General features: G+C 35.7%; 1 protein-coding gene across 2 annotated transcripts in view; it reads left to right on the forward strand.

Annotated features, from left to right (window-relative positions):
• Positions 1 to 26,825, forward strand: part of NIPBL (NIPBL cohesin loading factor) — a 187,460-nt gene that overhangs the window by 149,513 nt on the left and 11,122 nt on the right. For both annotated transcript variants that reach the window (XM_029218162.1, XM_029218163.1), the window contains exons 33-44: positions 7,779 to 7,887; positions 9,375 to 9,511; positions 13,909 to 14,049; positions 14,172 to 14,265; positions 14,702 to 14,856; positions 15,318 to 15,408; positions 17,371 to 17,544; positions 17,925 to 18,115; positions 20,063 to 20,170; positions 20,655 to 20,855; positions 23,903 to 24,049; positions 26,222 to 26,496. In XM_029218162.1, the coding sequence (XP_029073995.1) occupies positions 7,779 to 7,887; positions 9,375 to 9,511; positions 13,909 to 14,049; positions 14,172 to 14,265; positions 14,702 to 14,856; positions 15,318 to 15,408; positions 17,371 to 17,544; positions 17,925 to 18,115; positions 20,063 to 20,170; positions 20,655 to 20,855; positions 23,903 to 24,049; positions 26,222 to 26,496 (1,823 nt within the window). The remainder of the gene's footprint in view (positions 1 to 7,778; positions 7,888 to 9,374; positions 9,512 to 13,908; positions 14,050 to 14,171; positions 14,266 to 14,701; positions 14,857 to 15,317; positions 15,409 to 17,370; positions 17,545 to 17,924; positions 18,116 to 20,062; positions 20,171 to 20,654; positions 20,856 to 23,902; positions 24,050 to 26,221; positions 26,497 to 26,825) is intronic.

Genomic DNA, 26,825 nt, shown 5'->3' on the forward strand with positions numbered 1-26,825 from the left:
CTATAACTGGTAATGTGATCACAGCTGGTATAATACTAAGAGATGGCCTAAGGGATCTCTTGTATTCCAGACATACTCTTCCGTACCTCCATTATAGAGTAGTACTCCAGTTTCTTCTTGGTAGGCAGGATCAGTCACTCCATCCAGAACCCTAACTCCCTTCTTTGTTGTTGATTCAGAAGCATGAGGAGCACACAGTAGTTGGGTGACAGTACTAACTTTCAGTTCAGTGGGATTATGGTTGTGTCTCCTGGTAGAAACATTCCCTCTCTAGAACCTCTCTCTAAGCCAGCAGAGCATAAAGTAGATGGAACAGAAGCAAAAATTTTGCTAATGGGTCACTAGGGGTAATAGTGAGTGATGCCCCTCAGATTTCCACCTCTTGATTCCTGGACTAATCCTGGCTGTGGACTAAACAGCACCATATATCGGTGCTGATTCAGAGCATAAGAGCCTGCTGGAGAATCTTGCCTGAGCCATTGCAGGATATTGCCACCTATCTGGTGCTGTAACTGAATCTTTAAAGGGACATTCCACATTCTATCAAGTCAGCTGTTTCAGAATAGTCGGGAACATGAGCATGGGCTCGTTGCTGCACTTCTTCTGCTGTGAAGTGAGTTTCTTAATCAAAAGCAATGCTGTTGGGAGTACCATTATGATAGATAAGGTATTCTGTAAGTCTGCAGGAGATAGTTTTGGTAGAAGCATTGCCTGCAGGAAAGGCAAATCTGTATCCAGAGTGTCTATTCCAGTAAGAACAAAATGCTGCCTCTTCCATGATGGAGGCAGTCCAGTGTAATCAACCTGCCACCAGGTAGCTGGCTGATCACCACAGGGAATCATTCCATATGAGGGACTCAGTGTTGGTCTGTACTGCTGGCAGGTTGGGCACTCAGTGGTAGCCATAGCCAGTGTGGCCTTGGTGAGTAGAAGTCCATGTTGCTGAGCCTATACATGGCCAGTCTCTGCCACCATGGATAGTTTGTTCATGAGCCCATTGGGTGATGACAGGAGTGGCTGGGGAAAGAGGCTGATATCCTCAGAGAAGGTATCTGCAGAACAGGTCATCCTATCCACTTGATTTTTAAAATCCTCTTCTGTTAAGGTCACCCTTTGGTGAACATTCATGTGGGATATAAATATTTTCATGGATTTTGCCCATTCAGAGATGTCTCCACGTGCTTCTTCCCCAGATTTCCTTATCAACAACTTTTCAATCATGTTCCTTCCAAGTCCCTGACCATCCAGCCAAACCATTGGCCATGACCCATGAATCAGTATATAATCACACATCTGGTCATTTCTCCTTCCAAGCAAAGTGAACAACCAGATGCACAGCTTCAAGTTCTGCCCAGTGGGAAAATTTCTCTTCACCACTGTCCTTCAGGAATGTCCCAGAAAGGAGTTGTATTGCTACAACTGTCCACTTTTGGGTGGTACCTGCATATTGTGCAGACCCATCTATAAACCAGGCCCAAGTCTTCTCTTCCTCTGTCATCTGACCCTAGGGTCTTGCCCATGGTCAGCTGAGGCCATAGGTGCAAGCTGGGAGAGAGAAGGTAGTGTAGCAGAAGTGGGAACCACAGGCATTTAGGCCATTTTTTCAAGTGCCCTTTAGCCTGCTCTGACATAATCATGTATATACCACTTATATTTGATAATAGAGTACTGCTTTTCACACCCAACTTTATGGCTTGGTGAGTCAGAAAACACCCAGTTCATGACAGATCGGAATGCATGATAATTTGGTGGCCCATGGCTAGGCATTCAGTATCTACTGAGGCCCAGTAGCACGCCAAGAGCTATTTCTATGGAGGATGGCAAGGCTTTGCTCCGAAATCCTAAGGGCCTGTACTGTAGTTCACCTGTGGGGGCTTGCCAAAGACTCCAAACAGCATCCCTGTCTTCCATTAACACTTCAAGCACCACTGGATCTGCTAGATCATATGGCCCAAGTGGCAAAGCAACTTGCACAGCAGCCTGGACCTATTCCAGAGCCTTTTCTTTTGTTCTGGGCCCCACTCAACACTGACAGCTTCTTAGATCACTCAGTAAATGGGCCAGAATAATATACCCAAATGAGGAATTTGTTGCCTCCAAAATTCAAAGAAACCCACTAGGTTTTGAGTCTCCTTTTTGGTTATAGGAGGGATCAGATGCAACATCTTATTCTTTACTTTACAGTGAATATCTCAACATACCCCACACCACTAAGCCCCCAGGAATTTCTTTGAAGTAAAAGACCTCTAAATTTTTGTTGGATTTATTTCCCACACTTTGACACGCGCATCTTACCAGTAAGTCTAGTGTAGTTGCTACTTTTTGCTTACTACATACAGTCAACATAATGTCATCAGTGTAATGGGCCAGTGTGATACCTTGTTGAAGGGAAAGATAATCAAGAACATGCAAACTAAATTATAATGTATGGCTGGAGAGTTAATATACCTCTGAGACAGGGCAGTGTAGTGTATTGCCGGCCTTGCCAGCTAAAAGCAAGCTGCTTCTGGTGGGCCTTTGACAGGGATGAGAAAAAGGCATCTGCCAGATCAGTAGCTGCACACCAGATCCCAGAGGATGTGTTAATTTGCTCAAGCACTGATACGTCATCTGGTGCAGCAGCTACAATGGAGTCCCGACCTGGTTAAGCTTATGCTGATTCACTGTCATTCTCCAGGATCCATCTGTCTTCTCAGGCCAAATAGGCAAGTTGAATAAGGATGTGGTCGGAATCACAACCCCTGCATCCTTCAAGTCTTTGGTGGTAGCACTAATCTCAGCAGTCCCTCCAGTGATACAGTATTGTTTTTGATTTACTATTTTCCTAGGTAGAAGCAGTCCTAGTGGCTTCCAGTTGGCCTTTCCCACCACAATAGCCCTCACTCCATTGATCAAAGAACCAACGTGGGAATTCTGTCAGCCTGTGAATAAATCTATTCTAATTTTGCATTGTGGAACTGGTGAAATAACCAGAGGATGGTTTTAGGGACCCACTGGACTCACTGTGAAACAGACCTGAGCTATACCTTCATTGATCATCTGACCTCCATAAGCTCCTACTCTGATTGGTGGGCCACAGTGATGTTTTGGGTCTCCTAGAATTCGTGTCAGTTCAGAGCCAGTGTCTGGTAATCCCTAAAAGGTCTGATAATTTTTTTCCCCCAATGCACAGTTAACCTGGTAAAAGACTATAGGCTCCTTTGGGGAAGGTTGGAGACAGGATTAACAGTATAAATTTTCAGTAGTGCATGGAACTCCTTCCTCAAGAGGATTCTTCAAAGAATGCTGTGGATTGAATATTTGTTGAATCTTCAACATAATGTTGAAGCTTAATCCCCGGTGTGATGGTATTAGGAGATAGGGCCTTTGGAAGATAATTAGGTCATGAGGGTGGGGCCCTCATGAATCAGATTAGTGTCCTTCTAAGAAGAGACATGAGAGAAATTACCTGTCTGCTCTCTGCTGTGTGAGGATACAACAAGAAGACAGCCATCTTCAGGCTAGGAAGAGGATCTTCACCAGAAACCAACCATACGTTGATCTTGCACTTCCCAACCTTCAGAACTATGAGAAATAAATTCTGTTGTTTAATCCATATAGTCTATGGTATTTGTTAAAGCAGCCCATACTAAGAAATTGGTATCAACAAGTGAGGTGCTGCTGAAATAAATACCTAAAAATGTGGAAGTGACTTTGGAATTGGGTAGTTGGTAGACACCAGAAGATTTTTGAGGTGCATACTAGAGAAAAACTGATATTGCTGTGAAGACATTTAAAGGCAATTCTGATGAGGGCTCAGAAAGAAAAGAGAAGAACTATAGGGAAAGCTTCCTTCTCTTTAAAGCATATATATAATCATGTACAGAATGTTGGTAGAAATATGGATGGTTAAAAGCCATTCTGATGAGATCTCAGATGCAAATGAGGAACATGTTGACATTCTCAGTCAACAGAGAAAAGTGAGTCTTTGTTATAACGTGACAAAGAACTTGGCTAAATTGTGTTTCTGTTCTAGTGTTTTGTGAAAGGTAGACCTTCAAGTGATGAAATTGAATGTTTAGCTGAGGAGATTTCTAAGCAAAGTGTTGAAGGTGCAGCTTGATTTCTCCTGCCTGAGTTTACAATCAAATACTGTCTGTCTCCATCAACCAGTGAATGGGTTAAAAAAAACCTGATGTATCCATACAACTTACTAGTACACCATATCATAAAGGAACAAACTATTGATACATACAGCAACATAGGTAAATAATAAAAACATGCAGAATGAAAGAAGCCTTACACAGAAGAGTACATATTATGATTTCACTTATATGAAGCTCTAGGAGAGGCTAAACTAATCTATATTGGAAAAAAGTCAGAAGAGTGGTTGCAGGGGGCCAGGGATTGACTGGAGAGGAACATGAGGGGACTTTCAGGGGTGATGGTAATAATCTATATCAGTGGTTCTAAAAGTTATCAAGATTACCTGTGACTTGTTAGAAGTGAAGTTCTAAGGCTTTACCCCAGACTTAATCCATAACTCTGAAGTAGGGGCCCACCTAAACAAAGTCTCCAGATGATTCTGATACAAATTAAAGATGGAGAAAGACTGTCCTTTATCTTGATAGGGAGTTTGACTTATATGGGTGAATACACTTAACAAAACCGGGCGAGTACACACTGAAGATTTGTACATATTTCATGTAAATTTTATCTCAAAAGGAAAAAAGAGGGCTTCCCTGGTGGCGCAGTGGTTGAGAGTCCGCCTGCCGATGCAGGGGACACGGGTTCGTGCCCCGGTCCGGGAAGATCCCACATGCCGCAGAGCGACTAGGCCTGTGAGCCATGGCCGCTAAGCCTGTGCGTCCGGAGCCTGTGCTCCGCAACGGGAGAGGCCACAACAGTGAGAGGCCCGCGTACCGCAAAAAAAAAGGAAAAAAGGGGAAATACACTGATGTCTGCAGCTTACTTTGAAATGCATCAAAAAGATGGATAGAGATGTGTATATGTTTACATATACATATGCACACATATATCTATGCATGCATATCATGGGTCTGGTTTAACATCACACGTGTGTATGATTTAACATTAAACAAAAAATAATCATGTCAGGATACAGGAGAAATCGTTGATAAAATTTAATACCCTTGAATGATAACTCCTAGTAAACTAGGAATAAAATCTGACAAAGAATAAACTATAAAACCTAAAATGAAAATCGTGCAAAATGGAAAGATATTAAAAGATCTCATCAAGAACAAAAAGTATTCATCAACCTGTCAAAGTGATTAAAAAATGTATATGGAAAAGTAAAGAGCTGAAAATAATTGTCACTTCTGAAAATGCAGGGACACTGATGTGCCTTAACACACATATCAGGACTTATTTTTAGAGATACAGTAATTAAGGTAGCATGGATTTTTCAATAAATGAGACTGGGCCAAGTGGCTATCCATAAAGATTTTTTTTTTTTTTAATTCTTCAACTCAGCAGTCAATTCCATATAGATTAAAGGAAATCTTTAAAACTTACAGAAGAAAGTATATGTGTGAATATATTTTTGACCTTTCTTAGGGAAGAATTTCTTAAGTCACAAAAGCCATTAACCTGGAAAGATTGATAAATTTCACTGCCTTAAAATGAGGAACATTTATGAATCAAGAAAGCACAAGTCACAAACTGGGAAAGATATCTGATACACATATCTAACAAAGGATCATTGTTAAAAGTATGTAAAGAACTCCTGTCCTGCAAACCAGTATAAGGCAGGAGTCCTGGCAGGAAAACAGGAGAAAGTCATGAATAGGCAGTTCATAGAGGAGATAGCACACATGGCCTATAAGGTATTCAGCCTCATAAGTAATATAGGAAATACAAATCAAGACCACATTTTACACCCATTTGATTGGCAAAAGTTGAAGTTCGGTGATAACAAATGACGGAGAAAAGATGGATTAAATAGCATCTCTTAAACACTGGTGCTGAGAAAATATTACAACAAAAGTTTTTAAATTTAGTATTATTTCATAAAGTTGAACTTTCATATATCCTATGACCCAGTAGTTCCACGCCAAGGTATATACCCAAGAGAATCTTGCATATGTGCACCAGGAGACAAGAATGTTCATTATGCCACTAAAATTTTAATTAACCTATCTTCAGAAGAATGGATAAATGAATTGCAGTATGGACATAAAACGGCCTGTCGTATAGCAGTGAAAATGAATAAAGTTGTTTCATGCAACAACCTGGATTACAGTTAGTGACATGTTAAGTGAAAAAGGCACATCCCAGGAGACTACATCCAGTATGATACCTTTCAGAAAGTTGAAAATCCAGCAAAACTATAAACAGTATTTAGCTTAGACAATTTTTTTAAAGCAAAGAAATGGTAAAATTCCTGATAAGTGGTACCTTGAAAGTTAAAGAGGAAGATGGGATAAAGGAAGGAGCACATTGGGAAATATAAGTTAGTGGAAATATTCTTGAGTTAGGTTCATAGTGCATCATTATATTTATAAGTAAGTAAATTAAAAGGGCACATAACCAGTATTGGCAATGCCATGAACTAAAATTTATGACTAATACTTTTATGTAAAGTTGATGTCTTGGAGAGCAGAAAGAAAAAACAGGCAAGGAGGTTGTTTTCTACTCCTGCCTGAAAAAGACCAGACTAGCATATAATTTTAATAGCTGCTTAAGGTTGAGTTACAGAGCAGGACAAGGAGAATTTGCTGTTCAGAGTTGTAACTGGGTAAATTGAAGTTCTCTTGCTTACATTTATTTCTTTAAATTGGAGGGAGCAGGGGAAACGTGTGTGATATGTTATTCTGATTGCTATCAGTTTTAATCATCCACGCATATTGTAGTGAAAGTTTAAACTTGTGCTGTCCCATACTAGCCACACGTGTTTTTTCATTTAAATTAACTTGAATTTTTATTTACTTTTAATTCCTCAGTTATACTATCCACATTTCAAGTGTTTTGTAGCTGCATGTGGCTTGTAGCAGCAATAATGGGCAGCATAGATATAGAACATATCCATCATTGTAGAAAGTTACATTGGACAGCACTGGAACTCTTTTCAGAAATTAAACATTTCAGTTTCTTTAATAGCCCCAGAATTGTATTAGCTATTCTTTATTAACAAAACAGATATACCTTAGATGACTTTACCATTGACCTCTGATTATTATGAAAGATTGGATTGGTTTTATTTTTGGGCTATAGTTAAACTGATCTCTTTTCCTCATATCATTATTCGTAACACTTTTCTAACATTGTTTATTAATAACTTGGTAAAAGATAACACAGGGAAGAAATCCAGCCTTGTGTTTTATAATTGCGAATTATAAGGTGCAATTCAGATGTAGTTACAATTATTTTTAAAATGTACTTAACCCATAATATACTTTTTTGAGACATCAAAGAACTTGAAATAATAAGGAATGGAATTCTCATTCTTTAAAATCATTCAACTAACATTGAGTGGTACTCTTAAGGGAAGGTCACCGTTCTCATTTCTCTCATATTCTACCTTAGGTCCTACACATAGCAATTTAAATAACTTCATACTAAAATTGTTTGAAAGTATCTATAAATTACTGGTTTATAAGATATTTTTAAATATTTGTTACATATTTTTGTTTATTAATTTGCATTTTCAGTATTAAATTGTTAATAACCAATTGAAAAGCTTATTACTTATGGACACATTTAATGCGTTTATATTATTATTGTCTAATGAATAATTATACTGGGATTTTTTTTTTTTTATATATATACATATATAGTTGTTGAAGTCCGAAGAGGATTCCTCATATAAACCTGTGAAGAAAGCTTGTACTCAACTTGTTGATAACCTAGTTGAGCACATTCTTAAATATGAGGAATCTCTAGCTGGTAAGACATTTTATATATTGGTCGTTAAGTTGATTTTATAAGATATTTTAAAATACTTTGGGCACATTTCTCATTTTTGCCTCTAGCTCTGCTTAGCCTAATAATTAACTACTTCACTTTTAAATGAAATCTGTTTTTTGTTTGGTGTTGAATCCTAGGTTATATTGTTATGGTTGAGTAATATTATCTAGAGCAGTACAATAAAAGCATAGGACTTGTCTCTTCCACATACCTTTCAATAGCACATAATTTTAGATGTCATAATGAACAGGAATTAAAGTAAGTCCAGGGGCTAATATGTATTTAGCTAAATGCACTCATCCAAAAACTGTTCAATATCTTTTAAATTATATAAAATTTTCTATCAAAATGAAATTGTTTTAATTATTATAAAAATGTTTTTAAAAGATTTGTAGTATATACCTAATATCATTTATAATTATATAACATGTGCTTAATCTTGACCTAGAAAGCTCTTAATATTTTTTAATTGAGAAATTCCTTAAATATTTAATATTTTATATTATCACACTGTCAGTCACAAAATTGAAGTTAATGAAAATATAAATAATTACATAAAACTTATAAAAGTCATAATGGATATCTATTGCTTAAAAGCACACAAGACTAACATTATTTCCCATCCCCTAATGCACGTTAATGAGGAACAATAGTCAGCCTCAGTCAGTTTTCAGAATTGGGGGCCAGTTGCCTCTATACAGAGGTATCATTTATGGTAAAATTGTTGATATTCTTTATATTTTTATTGCAGTTTTTTTTCTTTAATTTTTTTTTCATTTTCCATGTTTACCTCTTTTTCTTTGTATATTTTGTTGTTTCCCCTACTTTTCCCTATCCTAGATTTTAAGGGTGATACTGTTGTCACTTAAAAAGTTTCTAATCTCCTCTAAAAACTCCTGAGAACCAAGAAACATTTTATCTCCTAACTAGCAACATTTTCCTCTCACCTGAACAGCATTTTGTTTACTTTTCTAATATAGCACTGGTCCACCTTCTTATCATTCCTGTCTTCTAACATTCTTCTACCACAGCAGCATCTCTTTTTCTCCCCAGTACCCTTAAACACAGTATCACCTCAGCTAAATTGTCTTTGTCCTCCTTTGCTAATTTTCTTTCCCATACTCATTTCCATCCAGTTTTAGATATAATCAATACCATGTTTATTCTGAAAATTCCATCTCTAAACTTCCCAACTTTCATTCTACTTTTTAACTTCAGTCTTACTCCCCTCAGTGTAAAACTTGCCTTCCCTAGTGCAGCCTCCTCGTCCTTTATCCTTTATATATGTAATATAACAAAGAAAAAATGAAATGCAGGAAGTCTAGCATCATAAGAAATGCTAATCTGTTGTATTCAGGCATGCACTGAATCTATTCAGGGGATAGTATTGAGTAATTTAAATAATCTGTATAATTTCCATTGCCTTGTCATATTTTAGTGTCTTATTTCTCTGTTTGTTTTTCCAGACTCTGACAATAAAGGTGTGAATTCTGGACGATTGGTAGCTTGCATAACCACTTTGTTCTTATTCAGCAAAATAAGACCCCAGCTCATGGTTAAACATGCCATGACTATGCAACCATATCTTACCACTAAATGTAGTGTAAGTATTAGAGCTGTCCTATTTTTCTCTTATATAAACCATGTAGTAAATATTTTAAATTTAAAATTCACATTGTGTCATCCACATTTTCACTGACAGATGACAGTCATTTTCACTGACAGATCAACTGGGTTATGTACTCAAATGTATGTTCTAATATTTGTGGCAAGTTATCTACAAACATCTTTTTTCTGATGTATTATAAATAAAGTTCAAGTCCCATTTCTTTGTGAACTCCTCAAGCTAAATCCTCAGTAATGCTTAATAAACGTTGTAATTATCGTTAGGACTTAAAAGGTGAATGAGACAGAGTTCCTGTCACTGAGAAATTTACTGTCTTTCGGATTCTGATTTTGCTTTTCATTTGTCATTTTTGATATATTTTATTTATTTTTATAACGTATCAGTATATTGAATATGGAAGACCTAGGATCATCAGAGATGCTAGGCTGTTATTTTAAGTTAATATTACACATACTATATTTTCCTAAAATCAAATGTGAAGATTAAATATTACTTGAGTAAGATAATCTAACAACTTAACATGACAGCTTGGTGAGTTAAGTGGCTTATTATAACACTAAATTTTAAAATACTCTAAAAACCTATAAATGTAAATAGTTTTTTACTTACTATGTTCCCAGTGTTCCTAAGGAGCTAATTTGAACTGTTTACTAAATTTGTTTTGTTGCCACAGTCCGGTTTTTTTGGCGATCTAAATTAACAAATTCTAGGTGAAAATCTTCAGGATGTCCTGAGAAATTTTAAAGACAGAGGAAAGTACCAGAAGATAAATGCATTAAAAACAATATATAAAACAATATGTAGGGCTTCCCTGGTGGCGCAGTGGTTAAGAATCCACCTGCCAGTGCAGGGGACATGGGTTCGAGCCCTGGTCCGGGAAGATCCCACATGCCGCGGAGCAACTAAGCCCGTGTGCCACAACTACTGACCCTGCGTGCCTAGAGCCCGTGCTTCGCAACAAGAGAAGCCACCGCAATGAGAAGCCCACACATCGCAACGAAGAGTAGCCCCTGCTAGCCACAACTAAAGAAAGCTCGTGCGCAGCAGCGAAGACCCAATGCAGTCAAAAATAAAGTAAATAAATTTATTTTTAAAAAACAAAAACAATATATAGTACTTCTGAAAACAACATTTAAGACAACATTTAATTCTGTCTTTAGGACTTAGATCTTGGTGTTAGATCCAGAAATAAATTGATTAATATGTAATCTGTGGCTAATAATAATAGATAATATTTATTGAGCGCAGTGCCAAACACTGTGAAGAATTTTACATACATTATCTCATTTACACTGTGAAGTCGGTACTGTTATTATCTCAGTTTTACAGATAAGGAACGAAAGCTTAGAGAATATAACTAACTTGCCTAGTGTCACACAGCTAACAAGTCCCAAAACTAGAATTCAACACCATGGCTTGCCTCTAGAATCTGAACTATAATGGAACCTTTATAAATTGTCCTCTTTTCAGTCAATATTTTTTTAAAGCAAGGTTACTTTGAAAACGTTTTGTATAATTTGTTATGCATATATACATATTTTTATATATACACCAATATAGAGTTTTATATAAATAAGGCCATCTCATAAATACAATAGACACATTTTAAAATTGTTTTTGTTTTTTATATCCTACCCCCATCTTTATTCCTCCTCTTCTCAAGATAAGCAATCTGGAATATCCTTGCCACTTTATCCATGTTTCTATAATTGTAGGCACACATAGACACGTAAACAAATGGTTGACCAGATTTTTTAAAAATCAGGTCATGTTATATACATATCTGTTAGGCATTTTTACTAATCTCAAAACAACTGATATATGCTTAATTCATCCTTTTGAATGGCTACATATTATTCATCTTATGGACGTCCTGTGATTTATTTAACCATTTCCCATCTTGGCAGGTACTTATTTACATTGTTTCCTATTGATAGCCACTACAAACGATTCCTTAATAATCATTCCTATTCATATACTTCTAAATACTGGTGCTTTTTTCCTTTGGGGATAGATTCTGAAGAATTAACTTCCCAGATTGAAGGAATTTTTTTTTTAGTTTTGGTTTTGGTTTTGAATAGATCTTTCCAGATTGCTGGTGGACATGTTTCATAGCCTCTTTGGAAACCAGTAAATGACAATCTGTGTCATTTTTGTACTCTTTGCCAGTCTAACAGGTGTAAAAGAGTATAGTTCATTGTTGCTTCAGTTTCCTTTCCCTGATTTCTAAGAAGGTTGAGCATCTTTTTTATGATATTAACCAATTGGACTTGATTTTCTGTGATTTGACTGTTGTTATCATTTGCCCATTTTACCTTTGAATTGTGAACCTTTTTTTGAAAACTCTTTAAATGTTTGAGATACTGAACTATCTTATGTATATTCATTTCAAATATTTCTTATGTTCTACAGCTCTTTTCCTTCATGATTTACGTCTTCATTTAAATTTTCCTTCTAGAATTTAAGATACTTCATTTACTTGATTTTTCAAGCCAGTTATGTTTCAAAAATTTTTTACTACATATTTTTAAGTAAAATTTCGGCAGTGATTCTCAAATGAATTTATCTTACTTGACAAAAACTAATTTATCCCTATACCCACTTTAACTCATCCCCTGTTACTTAAAGGAGGTGGGAGTGGGAGATGGCAGGGAACAATAGGATATCTGTGTTACTTAGAAAGAAAACATTTATCTTAGCCTATTTTTTTATTTAATCCTCTGTGTATCCTGAAAGGAAGGATGAATGTAAGGTCAGAAAGTTTTTAACCAGTGAGGTAATAATAAGCTCAAAGAGTTCAAAATGAGTGTCAAAAACCTGTTGCTAAGAATAAGGAATGAGGGACTTCCCTGGTGGTCCAGTGGTAAAGAATCTGCCTTACAATGCAGGGGATGCAGGTTCAATCCCTGGTCAGGGAACTAATATCCCACGTTGCCACAGGGCAACTAAGCCCATGTGTCACAACTACTGAGCCTGCGTGCTGCAAACTATAGAGCCCACACGCCACAACTACAGAGCCCACGCACCCTGGAATCTGCACACCACAACTAGAGAAGAGAAAACCTGCACACTACAACTAGAGAGAAGCCTGTGCACCACAATGAAAGATCCCGCCTGCCTCAACGAAGACCCCGCATGTCACAACTAAGACCTGACACAGCCAAAAATAAATAAATAAAACAAATAAATAATAAATCTTTAAAAAAGAAAAAAGAATAAGGAATGATAACTTGGCTAGATAAAAAAACATATGTTAAAACCTTAGTCAAGAAAGAAAGAGAAAGGAAGGAAGGGAGAGAAGAGGAAAGGAAAGGAAAGAAAGAACTAGTAGCTTTATTTGCCTATGGGCAGGGACACCCCTGGGTGACTGGAGGACAGGGGTAGGAAAGAGACTTTTTACTGTAAATCCTTTAATATCTTTTTTTTTTAAATCACTGGCTTTTACTTTATTTTTAAGATGTTTTATTTGGCTGTGCCGCCTGGCATGTGGGATCTTAGTTCCCCAACTAGGGATCAAACCCGCGCCCCCTGCAGTGAAGTGCAGCGTCTTAACCACTGGACCGCTAGGGAAGTCCCCTTTGTTTCTTGGTTTTTTCGTTTCTTAATGTTCTACCTATTTTTTAAACCGCTTAGTTTTTAATCAGCTTTAAAACTTTTAAAATTAAAAAATAATTTTAATAGAATATTTTAAATTTTAAAGGAGACTTATACCTAGTTCTGGGATTCCACATTTTCATCTATCATAAGAAGGGTTAACACAGGGCTTCTCAACCTCAGCACTGTTAACATTTAGGGCCGGATTATTCTTTGTTGTCAAGAGCTATTCTGAGCATTGTAGGATTTTTGGCAGTATCCTTGGCCTCTATCCACCAGATGCCAGTAGCACCCCCGTGCCCCTGTTGTGACAACCAAAAGTGTCTCCATATATTGCCAAATATCCATTGGGGGGCAAAGTCACCCTCAGTTGAGAACTACCGAGTTAACATACCCTAGTTTGAAAAATACTAATCTTGAAAACGATACCAGTCTTGGTAAAATACTCTGTTAGTTAAACCCCATTGTTCAGAATTGACTGTTAGTGCATTTTAGGAAGAAAAAGAGTAATTGTAGCATTGTGATTAAGTGACCCAAAGATCACATGGTAAGTTAGTGACAGAGCTAGAATCCAGGTTCCTGTCACTGTCTGCTGCTCTTCCCTTCATTCTTTAAAGAAGTTCTTTTCTACTGATGTTTTTGTTTTGAAAAAAAGCTTTATATAAATATACATATATATATATATATATAAATAATACCAAACCTCCCAACTACGTAAAGCTGTATATAGTTTGTTTTCAGATTTTGTTTTTCATAAAGCACTAATTTTATCCTTATAGACACAAAATGATTTCATGGTTATCTGCAATGTTGCAAAAATCCTAGAGCTGGTTGTACCACTGATGGAGCATCCAAGTGAAACTTTCCTTGCCACTATTGAAGAAGACCTAATGAAGCTTATCATCAAATATGGCATGACTGTAAGCATTCACTTTACCATCTCTCTGTTGATCAGTATATAATTCACAAATGATAACTTAATCATGTGTTTTTACCTTTGTCTTTAACTTTTGTCTAAACAGTAACATTTTCTCTCTTTTAGGTAGTGCAACATTGTGTAAGCTGTCTTGGGGCAGTTGTAAATAAAGTGACACAAAATTTTAAATTTGTGTGGGCCTGTTTCAATAGATACTATGGTAAGTTCAGTGCCTGGGCTTTAAAATCATTCTGTTAGATCCTGCAGTGTATACAGTTCCTTTTTAACACACCTGATAAGAGGTAGTGTCAAGGGAATTATAAGAGGTGTGATGATTGTCCTCTCCGGTCCACTCTCAGAAGCAATATTTTCTGGTGTCTTTTATATTCCCTTAATAACCCAGTATGATTACTTCAGAAATTTATCTCTTCATAAGTAAATGTAAGTTTTTTGCCTACCGTGTAAAATAAAATTTAAATATCATTTTTTTCTTACATTAATTCTTTTAGGCTCAATGGAATGCCCTTATATTTCTAGACGTTTAATACTTAGAACCGTTAGTAAAATTTAATTTTAATTTATTAGCAGTAATTATTTGAACATAACAATTTAAGGATAGAGGGTTTGTTATAAATAAATATTACTTATTTTATTAGGTGCCATTTCAAAACTAAAAAGTCAGCACCAAGAGGACCCAAATAACACTTCACTTCTAACAAACAAACCGGCACTTCTTAGATCCCTTTTCACTGTTGGAGCACTATGTCGGCATTTTGATTTTGATCTGGAAGATTTTAAAGGCAACAGTAAGGTAAAGATCCTAATATTAATTATTTAGTATGCTTTAAAAACAGAACTGTGTGACCCTGGGCATTGAAAATGACTATAATGACTCAGGATGAAGGCAGCATTAGGGTAGTCTGGTTTAGTTCTGAAACAGTGCTACTCAAAGCATGGTCCTCAGACTGGCTTCTGATCCATGAACTGTTTGTTACCGGTCCATAATAAGATAAGTTTACGCAAGTTATATCAGCTTTGTGTTAGTAGGCACACTGCTTATGTCAGCAGCAGTTCATTTTTTTAACATTCTCAATGAATGTCACTGTTCTAAAATTCATGGATTTATAAATGTATTGGTGAATTATTCCTTAGTAAAGTTCACATGTGGAAGTTCTCATTGTTTGCTTTTAGGTATTTTTTTCCTTTATAGGTGAAAACCGATCTAAATTAACTCTTCCTTATACACTTTAACATGGTTTTTTTCCCCCTTAGGTTAACATAAAGGATAAGGTACTTGAACTATTGATGTATTTTACAAAGCATTCAGATGAAGAAGTACAAACAAAAGCTATCATTGGTCTAGGTAAGATAAGTCTAAATTTCTGCATATTCTTTAGTTGTTTGAGAGGTTGAGCAAATTTTAAAATGTTGTGAATTTAAATTGTTGAGTTATTTAAGTATGTTTTTGTTTAAAGTAGGATCTGGTATCTCAAATATAAGTCTGGGGATTAAAACAACTGGGTTCCATTATTGGTTCATCCAGTGACTTCCTGGGTGACTTTGAGCAAGTTGTGTAACTTCTGTTTGTCAGTTTCCTCATTAGTAAAATAGAGATGACAATACATTCTTCTACCCCTAATTCATAGGGTTTCATAAAAACATTCATTAAAATACTTTAATAAAGAAAGGTGATATAGAAGAATTTGTGCTGTTGCATATTTTTTAAATTGTTCTTTTTCTTTGCAAAGTTTTGTCATTATATGTGTCTGCCTCTTCTAAGGTGAAAACAATGGGCAGTCTACCCAAACATTTATTTATATAGAAGCACAGGGTAAACAACCCCACAGGAACAATTTGGATGTATGCTTTTCCTGTATTATTGTTCAGGGATCATTGATGTAATAAATACATGTCTTTGCAGAAAATTAGGTCTTTGTGGCTTATCTGGAAAGATATTGGTATATGGGAGAAATATGAGAAGGGTAGAATTAAAGTACCTGAAATGAATGCACTGTAAAAAAAATTAGAAGAGCACTCTCTCCAGGTTTTTGTGTTGTTGTTGTTGTTTGTTCTGTTTTTTACAAATACATGTAAAGCTACTCAGTAAGGTTAACAACTTATTTAGAAATTTTATTTTGGCAGCATTAGCAAGGTTTATAATTTAATATGCATGGACAGTTGCTAATATTTCTAAGTCACCCAAACTTCATTAAATGTTTACTGATTTCTTTAAATAAATTTAAATCTTAATATCTTATTACTTCTTCATCTCTTTCAGAAAATTACATATAGCAAATATAGTAAAAATTCAGATATCACTTACTAGAGAGTTATATTGATAGAGTATTATCTTTTAAGTCACATGTATACCTTTGAATATTCAATCTGGACATACATTCTGTAAAGTGGCAAAAACTAATAGTGTTACATCTAATTCAGAGAACAAAGAGTGTAAATTTTAACTTGCAGCACTATCCAGAAAATAGTGCCTTTAGACTAGTTAATAAAAGACATCTTGCCTGGGCCATAGTTATCCTGTGTCACCTTGGGCTAGTTATCTGATCACTCTATGCTTTGAATTTAGTTTGTTATTTGGCATCCATAATACTTGCTTTCATCAAGGATCTTCATTTTATCTCACATAAATAAGCATTTTGTACAAATAAACATGGACAATATTATTTTGCTGCTTATTAGCTTGTGGTTGTAGAATTCAGCATTGTGGCTTCAATTATAATGACATATGAGAAACAAATAGAAGATTTTAAGCTTTATTTTAGAATTATTCCATTTCATCAAATGAATATATTTCAATATATATATTTTTAGTAGCTCCAAAGTAGTACCTTCTGCTAGGAATCTAAAAAATGTTTACAGACATTACCTCTTAAATCCTGAAATTATCCCATTGAGGTAGGTGGGTGGTAAATATTATTGTCCCCATTTTACAGATGGAGAATTGAGGCACAGAGATATTATGTGACTCACCTAAGGTCACACTACAAGTCAGTGGTGGAGCCAGGAATAGAACCCAAGACTCCTGACTCCTAATCCACTCCCCTAGCCACTAGGCCCTGCTCCCTCCTCAAGGTTTCCTCTTGTGTGAAATTCTCCTTTGAAATGCAATTTCTTGTTTTTAATTCATGGGGAAAGAAGTACCTGCTGTAATACTTCTCTAGGTAAGGCCACCAGCATATTCTTCCAGTCATTTTAAGTTTTAATTTTTGAAATAAGGAGCCGTTTATATAATTTTATCAACATTAAATGTTATATTTAATTTTAATATGAATATATCAAGAGAATTTTTGTTTTCTCTCTTCTTTAGGATTTGCCTTTATTCAACATCCAAGTCTAATGTTTGAGCAAGAGGTGAAAAATCTATACAATAATATTTTATCTGATAAAAACTCCTCAGTAAATTTAAAAATACAGGTGTTAAAAAACCTCCAGACCTACCTACAAGAAGAAGATACACGTATGCAGCAGGCAGATAGAGACTGTAAGTAAAAACATACTTTCAAAAATGCAGAGTGTAGCTGCAGTTAGCATACCCTATGACTCTTTTTTAATCCAGATATCTAATAGATAAGGAATTTTAGGTAAAGGAGTTCAGTTAAAGAAGAATCCTTCATAAACTCCCTGAAGTAGTTTATAAAATTTAATATATGTGCAGACGAAAACATTTTGATGGAGGGAGAGAGATTATAGTTCTCATCAGGTTCTCAAAGGAGTCTCTAACAGACCCTCCTCCCCCCCCAAAAAAAAAAATTGAGAACCATTGGGCCAGCTATAACATTTTGTGCTTTTGGTTGTGGCCTAATTTAGAGTATTTAGTAAAGTTAATGTACATGTTCTTAGTATGTTTACTTCCTTTTGTAGGGAAGAAGGTTGCAAAACAGGAAGATTTAAAAGAAATGGGTGATGTTTCCTCAGGGATGAGTAGTTCCATCATGCAGCTTTACCTCAAACAGGTGCTCGAGGCGTTTTTTCACACCCAATCAAGTGTACGCCACTTTGCCCTAAATGTCATTGCATTGACTCTAAACCAAGGTCTTATTCATCCAGTTCAGGTAAGTATGTTTTATAGCAGCAGCACTTAGCAAAAGAGCCAGATTTGTTGCCATTTGAAGACATGGTGATTAGAAAATAAGTAGTTCTTTATTCCTCTTAGTTGTTGATTTTTTTTTGTCCCAAACTGTTAAGAATCCAAGTTTTAGTCCATCTTTTAGGTTGTCTTTACTGCAAAATACCCATATATTCATAACATCTCTATTAAACAAACTTCCAATTTATATTTGTAGAATACGTACTCCGAATTATTTCTTCTGAAATGATAGATATGTTTTAATTGACATTGACTCTTATCTCTAAGAACCAACCATATGTAATGTCAAATATGTAATGTAACTGGGGTTAAGAGTATAATCTGTCTTAAACAGGGTGGATTTTAGTCCACAGAAAAATAACCTATATAATCTGAACTCAGTTCCTTCATCTTTAATTGGAAGTAATATCAAGTACCCAACACCTCAAAACACCGATGTGTAGACTAGATGATGTACTCAAGACATATTAGTACTACAAGGGATTGGCCGCTAATTCTGATGTTGTAGTATTCACCATCTGACATGTTCAGGAGAGTGCCATAGGGGCAGAAGTAAATTTGTTAGATAACCAAAGCCTATACCCTCAAGATTTTTATTTTGGCTATGTTTTGTGGAACTTTTCTAAAATATGCTCTATGTTGTTATGCTGTGTTCTTCCCTGTGTCCTGAAACAAAACACAGTAATGCGTATTTAGCCTGTTCTTCATGATTCAGGGCAAGATTACTTAATTAAGTATACAGTACTATGTTGATACTCCTGAATTTTTTAGATACTTAGGGCTCTTTGCTGGTATTCTAAATGGTCTCAGGTGGTTGTGCTTTTATTATATCTTCTCTTTTTAAGCTTTTCTTTTAAATTTTACAATTATAAAAAAAATTGCAAGAGTGGTACAATAAACTTCTTTATACTCTTCACCTATATTTCACCATTTGTTAACATTTTGCCACATTTGCTTTCTCTCTCTCTCTTCATACGTACACTTTTTTCCAAATCATTTGATAGTAGTACACTTTTTTCCAAATCATTTGATAGTAAGTTTCAGATATCATGATTCTTTACCTCCAAACACTTCAGCGTATATTTTTTTAAGAAAAAGGACATTCTCTTACAAAATCATAATGCAGTCAAATTCAGGAAATTTAACATTGATACAATATTATCTAATATATAGTTCATTTTCATATTTTGTAAGTTAAGCTAGTAATATTCTTTGTGGACTTCTCCCCCCCCACCCCACCCCAGTTCAGGATTTAATTCGTGATGACCCATTTCAGTTAGTGCTGTGTCTACTTTTTTTAAGTTGTTTTTTGTTTGTTGTTTTTCTCACCTCCTCACCTCTATCTAATTCAGATTCACTTAACATAGTAGTGGTGTTTCCTGACTTTTATAAGTGTACAGTGAGTATGGCTGTTACCAAATTACTAGCTGTCCAACTGTCTGACCATTGAAGCCATATTTAAAATCAACTTTGTGAGAAAAAATTTATATTTTTCTAGTTTTGAGTATGGAAGACAAATTACTTTTTCCCCTCTATTATCTTTACATAGAAAATTCAGTCAGGCTTGAAAAATTATTGAATTATACATTTGTAGTATATATCATAATCTTAAATGGATATTCTTAGTCTGGGAGCCCTTTAGTTTTAAAGAACCTTAAAATCACACTGAAATTGCTTAAATTTCACCACATTATTTTCTTGCTGATACTCCAGTGCCTTTTTGCTTTAAGGGAAAGATTTAAGGGAAGGTTAATAGTTTTTTAAAAAAAACACTAAACCATGGCATTTATAGGAAGGCCTATAAAGCTAAATTCATATGTCCCAGATATATAGCAAGTTTTAACATATATCAAGATACATATAGAGCTTTTACTACGGTGATGTCTTATGAATTCTTTATTTTTATTTCCAGTGTGTACCATATTTAATTGCTATGGGCACAGACCCAGAACCAGCTATGCGGAACAAGGCTGATCAGCAGCTTGTGGAAATAGACAAAAAATATGCTGGATTTATTCATGTATGTATTTTTAAATTGTGCAGTCTAAATTTAAACATCGTTCTTTGGTAAACCATTTCTTTAGCAAATGTTGTGCTCAGATTCATATTAGAATAAAATATTTTGCTTAGTAGTTACTTTTAAACATGCAACTAAGTTTGTCCCCCAGGGTGTTTACTCTAGTTTAAAATTAACTCTTAAGATTGAGCTAGAGGTAACAGTACAGCATGCACGCAGGATAAAAATCAGGATGCATGGGTTCTGGTCCCTACTTTGTATCTTGGCAGTGATGGCTCTTCTGAGTCTCCATTTGTTTCTTCTATAAAATGAGCAGATTGCAGTAGATGATCTGCAGTATTCCTTCCAGCACTTGCATTCTATGATTTTTATTATTTTAAAGAAAACCAAATAATGAAGTTTGCCTTGAACTATAATACTCAAAATTATATTTTTAATTTGACTCTTCTAATTTCTGTGACAAAAATAAGGCTTTTATTGATTTCAGATGAAAGCGGTGGCTGGTATGAAGATGTCTTACCAGGTACAACAGGCAATCAATACATGCCTAAAAGATCCTGTAAGAGGTTTCAGACAAGATGAGTCCTCTAGTGCTTTGTGTTCACACCTTTACTCCATGATCCGTGGAAACCGCCAACACAGACGAGCCTTTCTAATTTCTTTACTCAACCTGTTTGACGACACAGCAGTAAGTATTAAAAACTTACTATTTTAAGAAAATAAGTGTTCTATAAATTTTATGCCTAAAGTAGTCAACATTTTAAAAATATTACCATTTTAGTAAATAATAGAGGCTATCTTAAATGTGTTTATTTAGGTCTATGTTAATTGCAAGGTATACAGTCAAAATTGAAGGGGAAATTTTGCATGAGAATAAACACAATGAGGGATAAAGTATAATTGTGTTTCCATACTGAGTGTCTTATAAACTTTGATAGCAGTTCCTTTAAGCACACCTTTAAATAAGCTACGTTACTAAACTGTCACTTCCAGGGATAGATTACATTAGATAGATAGATAGATAGATAGATGGATAGATGGATAGATGGATAGATGAAGTGAAATTTTGCTTGTTTCTGTCAGACTTGAATGCTGTTAGAGTAACTATTCTAATACGGTTTTGGCTGCTGAGATCCCTGGTTGTTCAACCTGACCTCCTTTAATGAAGAGCCCACTTTTGTGTAATTACAATTTTGACCCTTTAGGGGGCTATTGCACAAGTTGTATTGGCCACGACCATAAGGCAAGAAAATAAAACATCCTGTTCTTTAAGCTTATCTCTTAATTTTTTCATTCATCTTATATCAATATTTATTCAGCATCTATTTGCATTATGGTAGCATTGTGCTAGGAGATGAAGATAAAATAGTAAATGGGACAGATGTGGTATCTTTCCACATAGAGCTTACCAATTAGTGTATTGTGTAAAGCTTTAAAAAGAAAAAAAATATTTTTTTCTTATTTTAATCACTTGATAGCTTGACTTTGTTGCTGTTCCAACACCAGATTTTTTCAATAAAGTAAAATTAAAGTTACCAGAATGTAGATGTCTTATTAGACCTCTTCTTTTTAAGTACAACATGAAATTTTTGGATATATTATCTAACAAATAAATATAACAAACTTCTATTTTAGAACTACTTGGACTATAATTTTAGTCATCATCAGGGCTGTCATCAGTATTAAGCTTTCACTGTGTGTAAGATATTTAGATAGGAGTACAAAATGCTATGATATAGTGCTCTTTTCCTCATTGGATCTTACCTCCAGTCGGAGGGATAGGACACTAAGTAAAGGAACTAACAGTTAAGATTAGCATAATCTGAGTCCCGGGTGGTTTGTATCGATACTGCCCTAGTCTTTATCTCCTTTCTGAGCTTAATTCCTACGTGGTTTCATTGCCTGCTGTATATCATTAGCTGGATGCTCTGTCACCTCAGCATGTGAAATGCTAAACTGGAAATCCAGCTATCATAATACGGTGGATGTCAGAGGAGGAACAAATCTCTGAAGGCCTAGGGGATAAGATGGATCTACTTTTAAGGCAGGGCAGGTGTAAAAACATGAATAAAGGTACAAAGATAAGAATGTGTGGGAGGGACTTCCCTGGTGGTCCAGTGGGTGGGACTCCATGCTCCCTATGCCAGGGGCCTGGGTTCAATCCCTGGTGGGGGAACTGGATCCTGCATGCATGCTGCAACTAAGGATCCCACATGCTGCAACTAAGGATCCCTCATGCCGCAGCGAAGATCCCGCATGCCACAACTAAGACTGGTGCAGCCAAAATAAATAAATAATAAATAAATAAATATTTTTTTTAAAAAAAAGAATGTGTGGGAAATAATGAATAGATGTTATTTAACTGGAGCAGCAAGATCATAATGAGGCATGGTTAATGGAGGATCTTGTAGACAGTGGAAAACTGTTGAAAGTGTTAAATTCAGTGATGAGGACAGGTGACAGAGAGCATTTTAGGAACACAGATTTTTTAGCATTGTGTTCACATTGAAGGTAATACGGGATTGACCTGTTATGATGAAAGCTGGAAAGAAAACAATGACAGTAGGAAAGGAAAGAAGAAACGTTGTGAGGAAGGAATAAATTAAATGAGAGTCTGTGAGAATAGTCAAAGGATAACTGAAATATTTTTGTCCTAAGCACCTAAAAGAACAGAATGTTGCTAAAAGCAGTTTGAAAAGGAGTTGGTTTGAGGAGATAGAAGAAGAATAGTCAAAGAGCTAGGAAGAGAAAACTAAGGAAGAAGGTTTCAGGAAGGAAAGGCTTGTCTGTATTTTTCCAACTTTAACATGTAGGTATTGATACATATTTAAAAATAAAAACGTGGGGGTTTCATGAGTACTAATAGCAAGTTCATTCCATCTGTCCTATGGGATTTTTGTTATTACTACTGCTGATACTGTATTTTATGTTGTTTGGACAGCAGGATAAGGGAGATGGTAGGAAGGAGTGTTTTTTAATTGCCTATTTTTTCTTTTTTTTAAGCTATAAATGTTTTAAAGGAATTTAAATATTAACATGTCTTTCTGTTTATATTCTGTATCATCATGTAAATGCTGAAAATCTCAGTTTGTTACTTCTTTTAAAGCAAACAACTAGTAGTAACCATAATTTGCCAGCATTAGTTTTTTGGTGTGAAACTGGTAACACCGTCAGAATGACTCTGATATTCTAAATTATGTACACATAGGAAACTGACAATTGTTTTATGAGTACATGAACTTTGATTTTTTTTTTTAACCCACATATTAGTACTATAATTACCACTTACTTTTGAAGGCAGAATAGTAACTGTGTGTAACTGATCTCCATATGGGTTAAACTTTTAGAGGCACAATGACAAATAATTATGGATTCATATGTATACTTTCTGATGTGGTATGGATTTATCTTAAAGATTCTATATACTCTATAAGAAAACTTCAGGGACTCCCACTTGGGTGCACTAAAAAAGTTCACCCCTTCCCTTCTTAAGGTACCATGGTTTAAGTCATTATGAAATCTCTTAAAATGGGTTTAAGATTATTCTGTAAAATCCGTTTTTGTTCCACCTCCTCCCTTCTTCTTCCTTCCCTCTTCCGCTCCCCAACTCTCTCTCTCGTTCTGAAACATTAACTGAGGTGAAAGTGCCCTGTAATATTTTCTCTAAAAAGGCTTTTGTGATGGATTTCTAGATTATCCACTAAACATGTGTACCTTTTTTTCTAAAATTTACAGAAAACAGAAGTGAATATGCTCTTGTATATAGCAGACAATCTAGCCTGTTTTCCATACCAGACACAGGAAGAGCCGTTGTTTATAATGCATCATATAGACATTACACTCTCAGTTTCTGGTAGTAACCTACTGCAGTCGTTCAAGGAGGTAAGTTACACACATTACTATTCTTAATCTTTCAAAGTACAGGCATGCTATTTTCACTGTTTTGTTTCTCATTGTTCTTTTTATTCTTTTCATAGGTATATATAAAATCTTTCTAAATAAACTTAACTGAAATCTGGGCAGTGCTTGAATTGGGGAGAGGAAGTGGGTTGCCATTTCATTTCCATTAAGAAAGACCTTAAAACCATTTCATTCCAGATCATTTAGGTGGAATTTATACACACACACGTGCACGTGTGCATGCACACACACACACACACACACACACACACACACACTCTTGGGTTGTTCTCTTGATAAGCCATCCCGCTTTATTTATCTCACTTCAAGCATTGACCTTAAGTGTTTGGTGTTCATTCATATATTTGTTTAAACCCCATTTTAAAACACTTTGCTATTTTATAAATCTGGTAATGCTGTAGATAATAGTAGTATACTTGAAGAAATACAGAATAAATATAAGTAGCTTACTTACAAGTAAACACAGAAAATTTATACTATTGATTTGCTTATTATCCCTGAACACCAGCATCATAATGGAGTTGGCATATTGTATGCCCAAAATCTTTACTAACTTTTTTGTTGTAAACTTTGTATCTTTTCTTTCATGGTTTTTAAGAAGGAAATATAATTGGTTTCATTGTAAAAGCACCTGGTATAGCCCTGGGTACATAGTAGGTGCACTCAGTAATTTCCATTCTTTGTAAATTAATTGGAGTATTTTCATGTACCTGATGATATAAGTATATATCTCATTTTACAATATCGTAGTGCTCAAAACTCAGCCTGGTCAAACTCGTAAATCAGGGAGATCTTTTTTTGTTTTTGGTTTTGGTTTTTTGTTCTTTTGGGGGTTTTTTGCTGTATGCGGGCCTCTCACTGTTGTGGCCTCTCCCATTGCGGAGCACAGGCTCCGGACGCGCAGGCTCAGCGGCCATGGCTCACGGGCCCAGCCGCTCCACGGCATGTGGGATCTTCCCGGACCGGGGCACGAACCCGTGTCCCCTGCATCAGCAGGCGGACTGTCAACCACTGCGCCACCAGGGAAGCCCAGGGAGATCTTTTTAATACCTAAGGGTTGGAATTACAGAAGTATCTAAACCCTTGCTACTTGAAGTGCGGACCGAGACCAGTAGCACTGGCCTCACCTGAGAGCTTGTTAGACCTGCAGAACCTCAGGCCCCACCCTAGACCTGTTGAAACAGAGTTTGCATTTTTAACAAAATCTCTAGTTGTTTAATATGCACATTAAAGTTTGAGAGGTTAATAATTTCCCAGGAACTTGATCCATCATGTTATCTTATTTTACTTCACTTACTGTTGTACATATACTTGTATCTGTTTCTCCTGTTTTATTTCTTAGCAGTTACATTTTGAATATTGCTTTGTAATCTGGTCTTTTCCACCTTGAAACCAGCTGACTTTGTTTCTTTTTAAAAGCTAACAGTTTCATAAAGTACAAAAAACCAGAATTTAAGTATTTAAAGAAAGTTGCACATTATCTTGCTGAAAAGTTCTTAAAAGGGAGAGTTTGATAGAAGCTGGGGAAATCAAGCCTATTATATTTTCCCCAGTTAAATTATAATTACTGGCTTCCCTGGTGGCGCAGTGGTTGAGAAGTCCGCCTGCCGATGCAGGGAACACGGGTTCGTGCCCCGGTCCGGGAAGATCTCACATGCCGCAGAGCGGCTCGGCCCGTGAGCCATGGCCGCTGAGCCTGCGTGTCCGGAGCCTCTGCTCTGCAACGGGAGAGGCCACAACAGTGAGAGGCCCGCGTACCGCAAAAAAAAAAAAAAAAAATTATAATTACTTCTTTTCCTCTATAATGGCTTACCTGTATATCAAATTGTTACTTCTATAATTAATTTATCTTTCATTACTATAAGAAAATTCTCTCCCTTTGAATGATATTTCAGAATGGTTTAGGGAGGGTGGAACAGTGGTTGAAGGAGTGGATTTTATTTAGTCTTGGAACATAATTTTTTCCCCCAAGGGTTGCATCCCCAGTTGTTTATGGAAAATCAGAGGGTTTCAATATATAAAATATTAATATAAGGATGCTTTTGAAGCTGTTAAATGGAGCATATGTATAGTTGTAGTGGTACTTTTGTTTTATTATTTTTTCAGACAGAATAATTTCCTCTTTTTTTTCAGTCTATGGTAAAAGACAAAAGGAAAGAGAGAAAACCATCTCCTGGTAAGGAAAATGAGTCAAGCGAGAGTGAAGAAGAAGTCTCCAGGCCTCGGAAGTCACGGAAACGTGTAGATTCAGATTCAGATTCAGATTCAGAAGATGATATAAATTCAGTGATGAAATGTTTGCCAGAAAATTCAGCTCCTTTAATTGAGTTTGCAAATGTCTCCCAGGGTATTTTATTGCTTCTGATGTTAAAACAACATTTGAAGAATCTCTGTGGATTTTCTGATAGGTAAGGTTGCATAAGCAGTGAGAGAAAAAACTTGCTGTGTTCAAATAATGAACAAATATGAAACCCAGTTTTGATTGCATGCTGAATATTAAAAATGCTCTTTTTAAAAAAGGAATTTGTTCCTTTTAATTGGTGTATACTATTTGGTTGTATAATCTACCATAATTTGTCCATTCTGTTATTGAAGAGAGGAAAACTATTCCTCTAATTGGAGATAATGCATTATAAATTATAAATTAGAGGACTTAAATCCTTAATATCCTTAAAAAGATACTAGAGAATTAGACTAACCTTAAAAATAGATAACAAATTCAAGTTTTTAAAGAGCT

The sequence above is a fragment of the Monodon monoceros genome, unplaced genomic scaffold, assembly GCF_005190385.1.
Source record: "Monodon monoceros isolate NGI ecotype Baffin Bay Population unplaced genomic scaffold, NGI_Narwhal_1 Super_Scaffold_12, whole genome shotgun sequence".
Lineage (NCBI taxonomy): Eukaryota > Metazoa > Chordata > Mammalia > Artiodactyla > Monodontidae > Monodon > Monodon monoceros.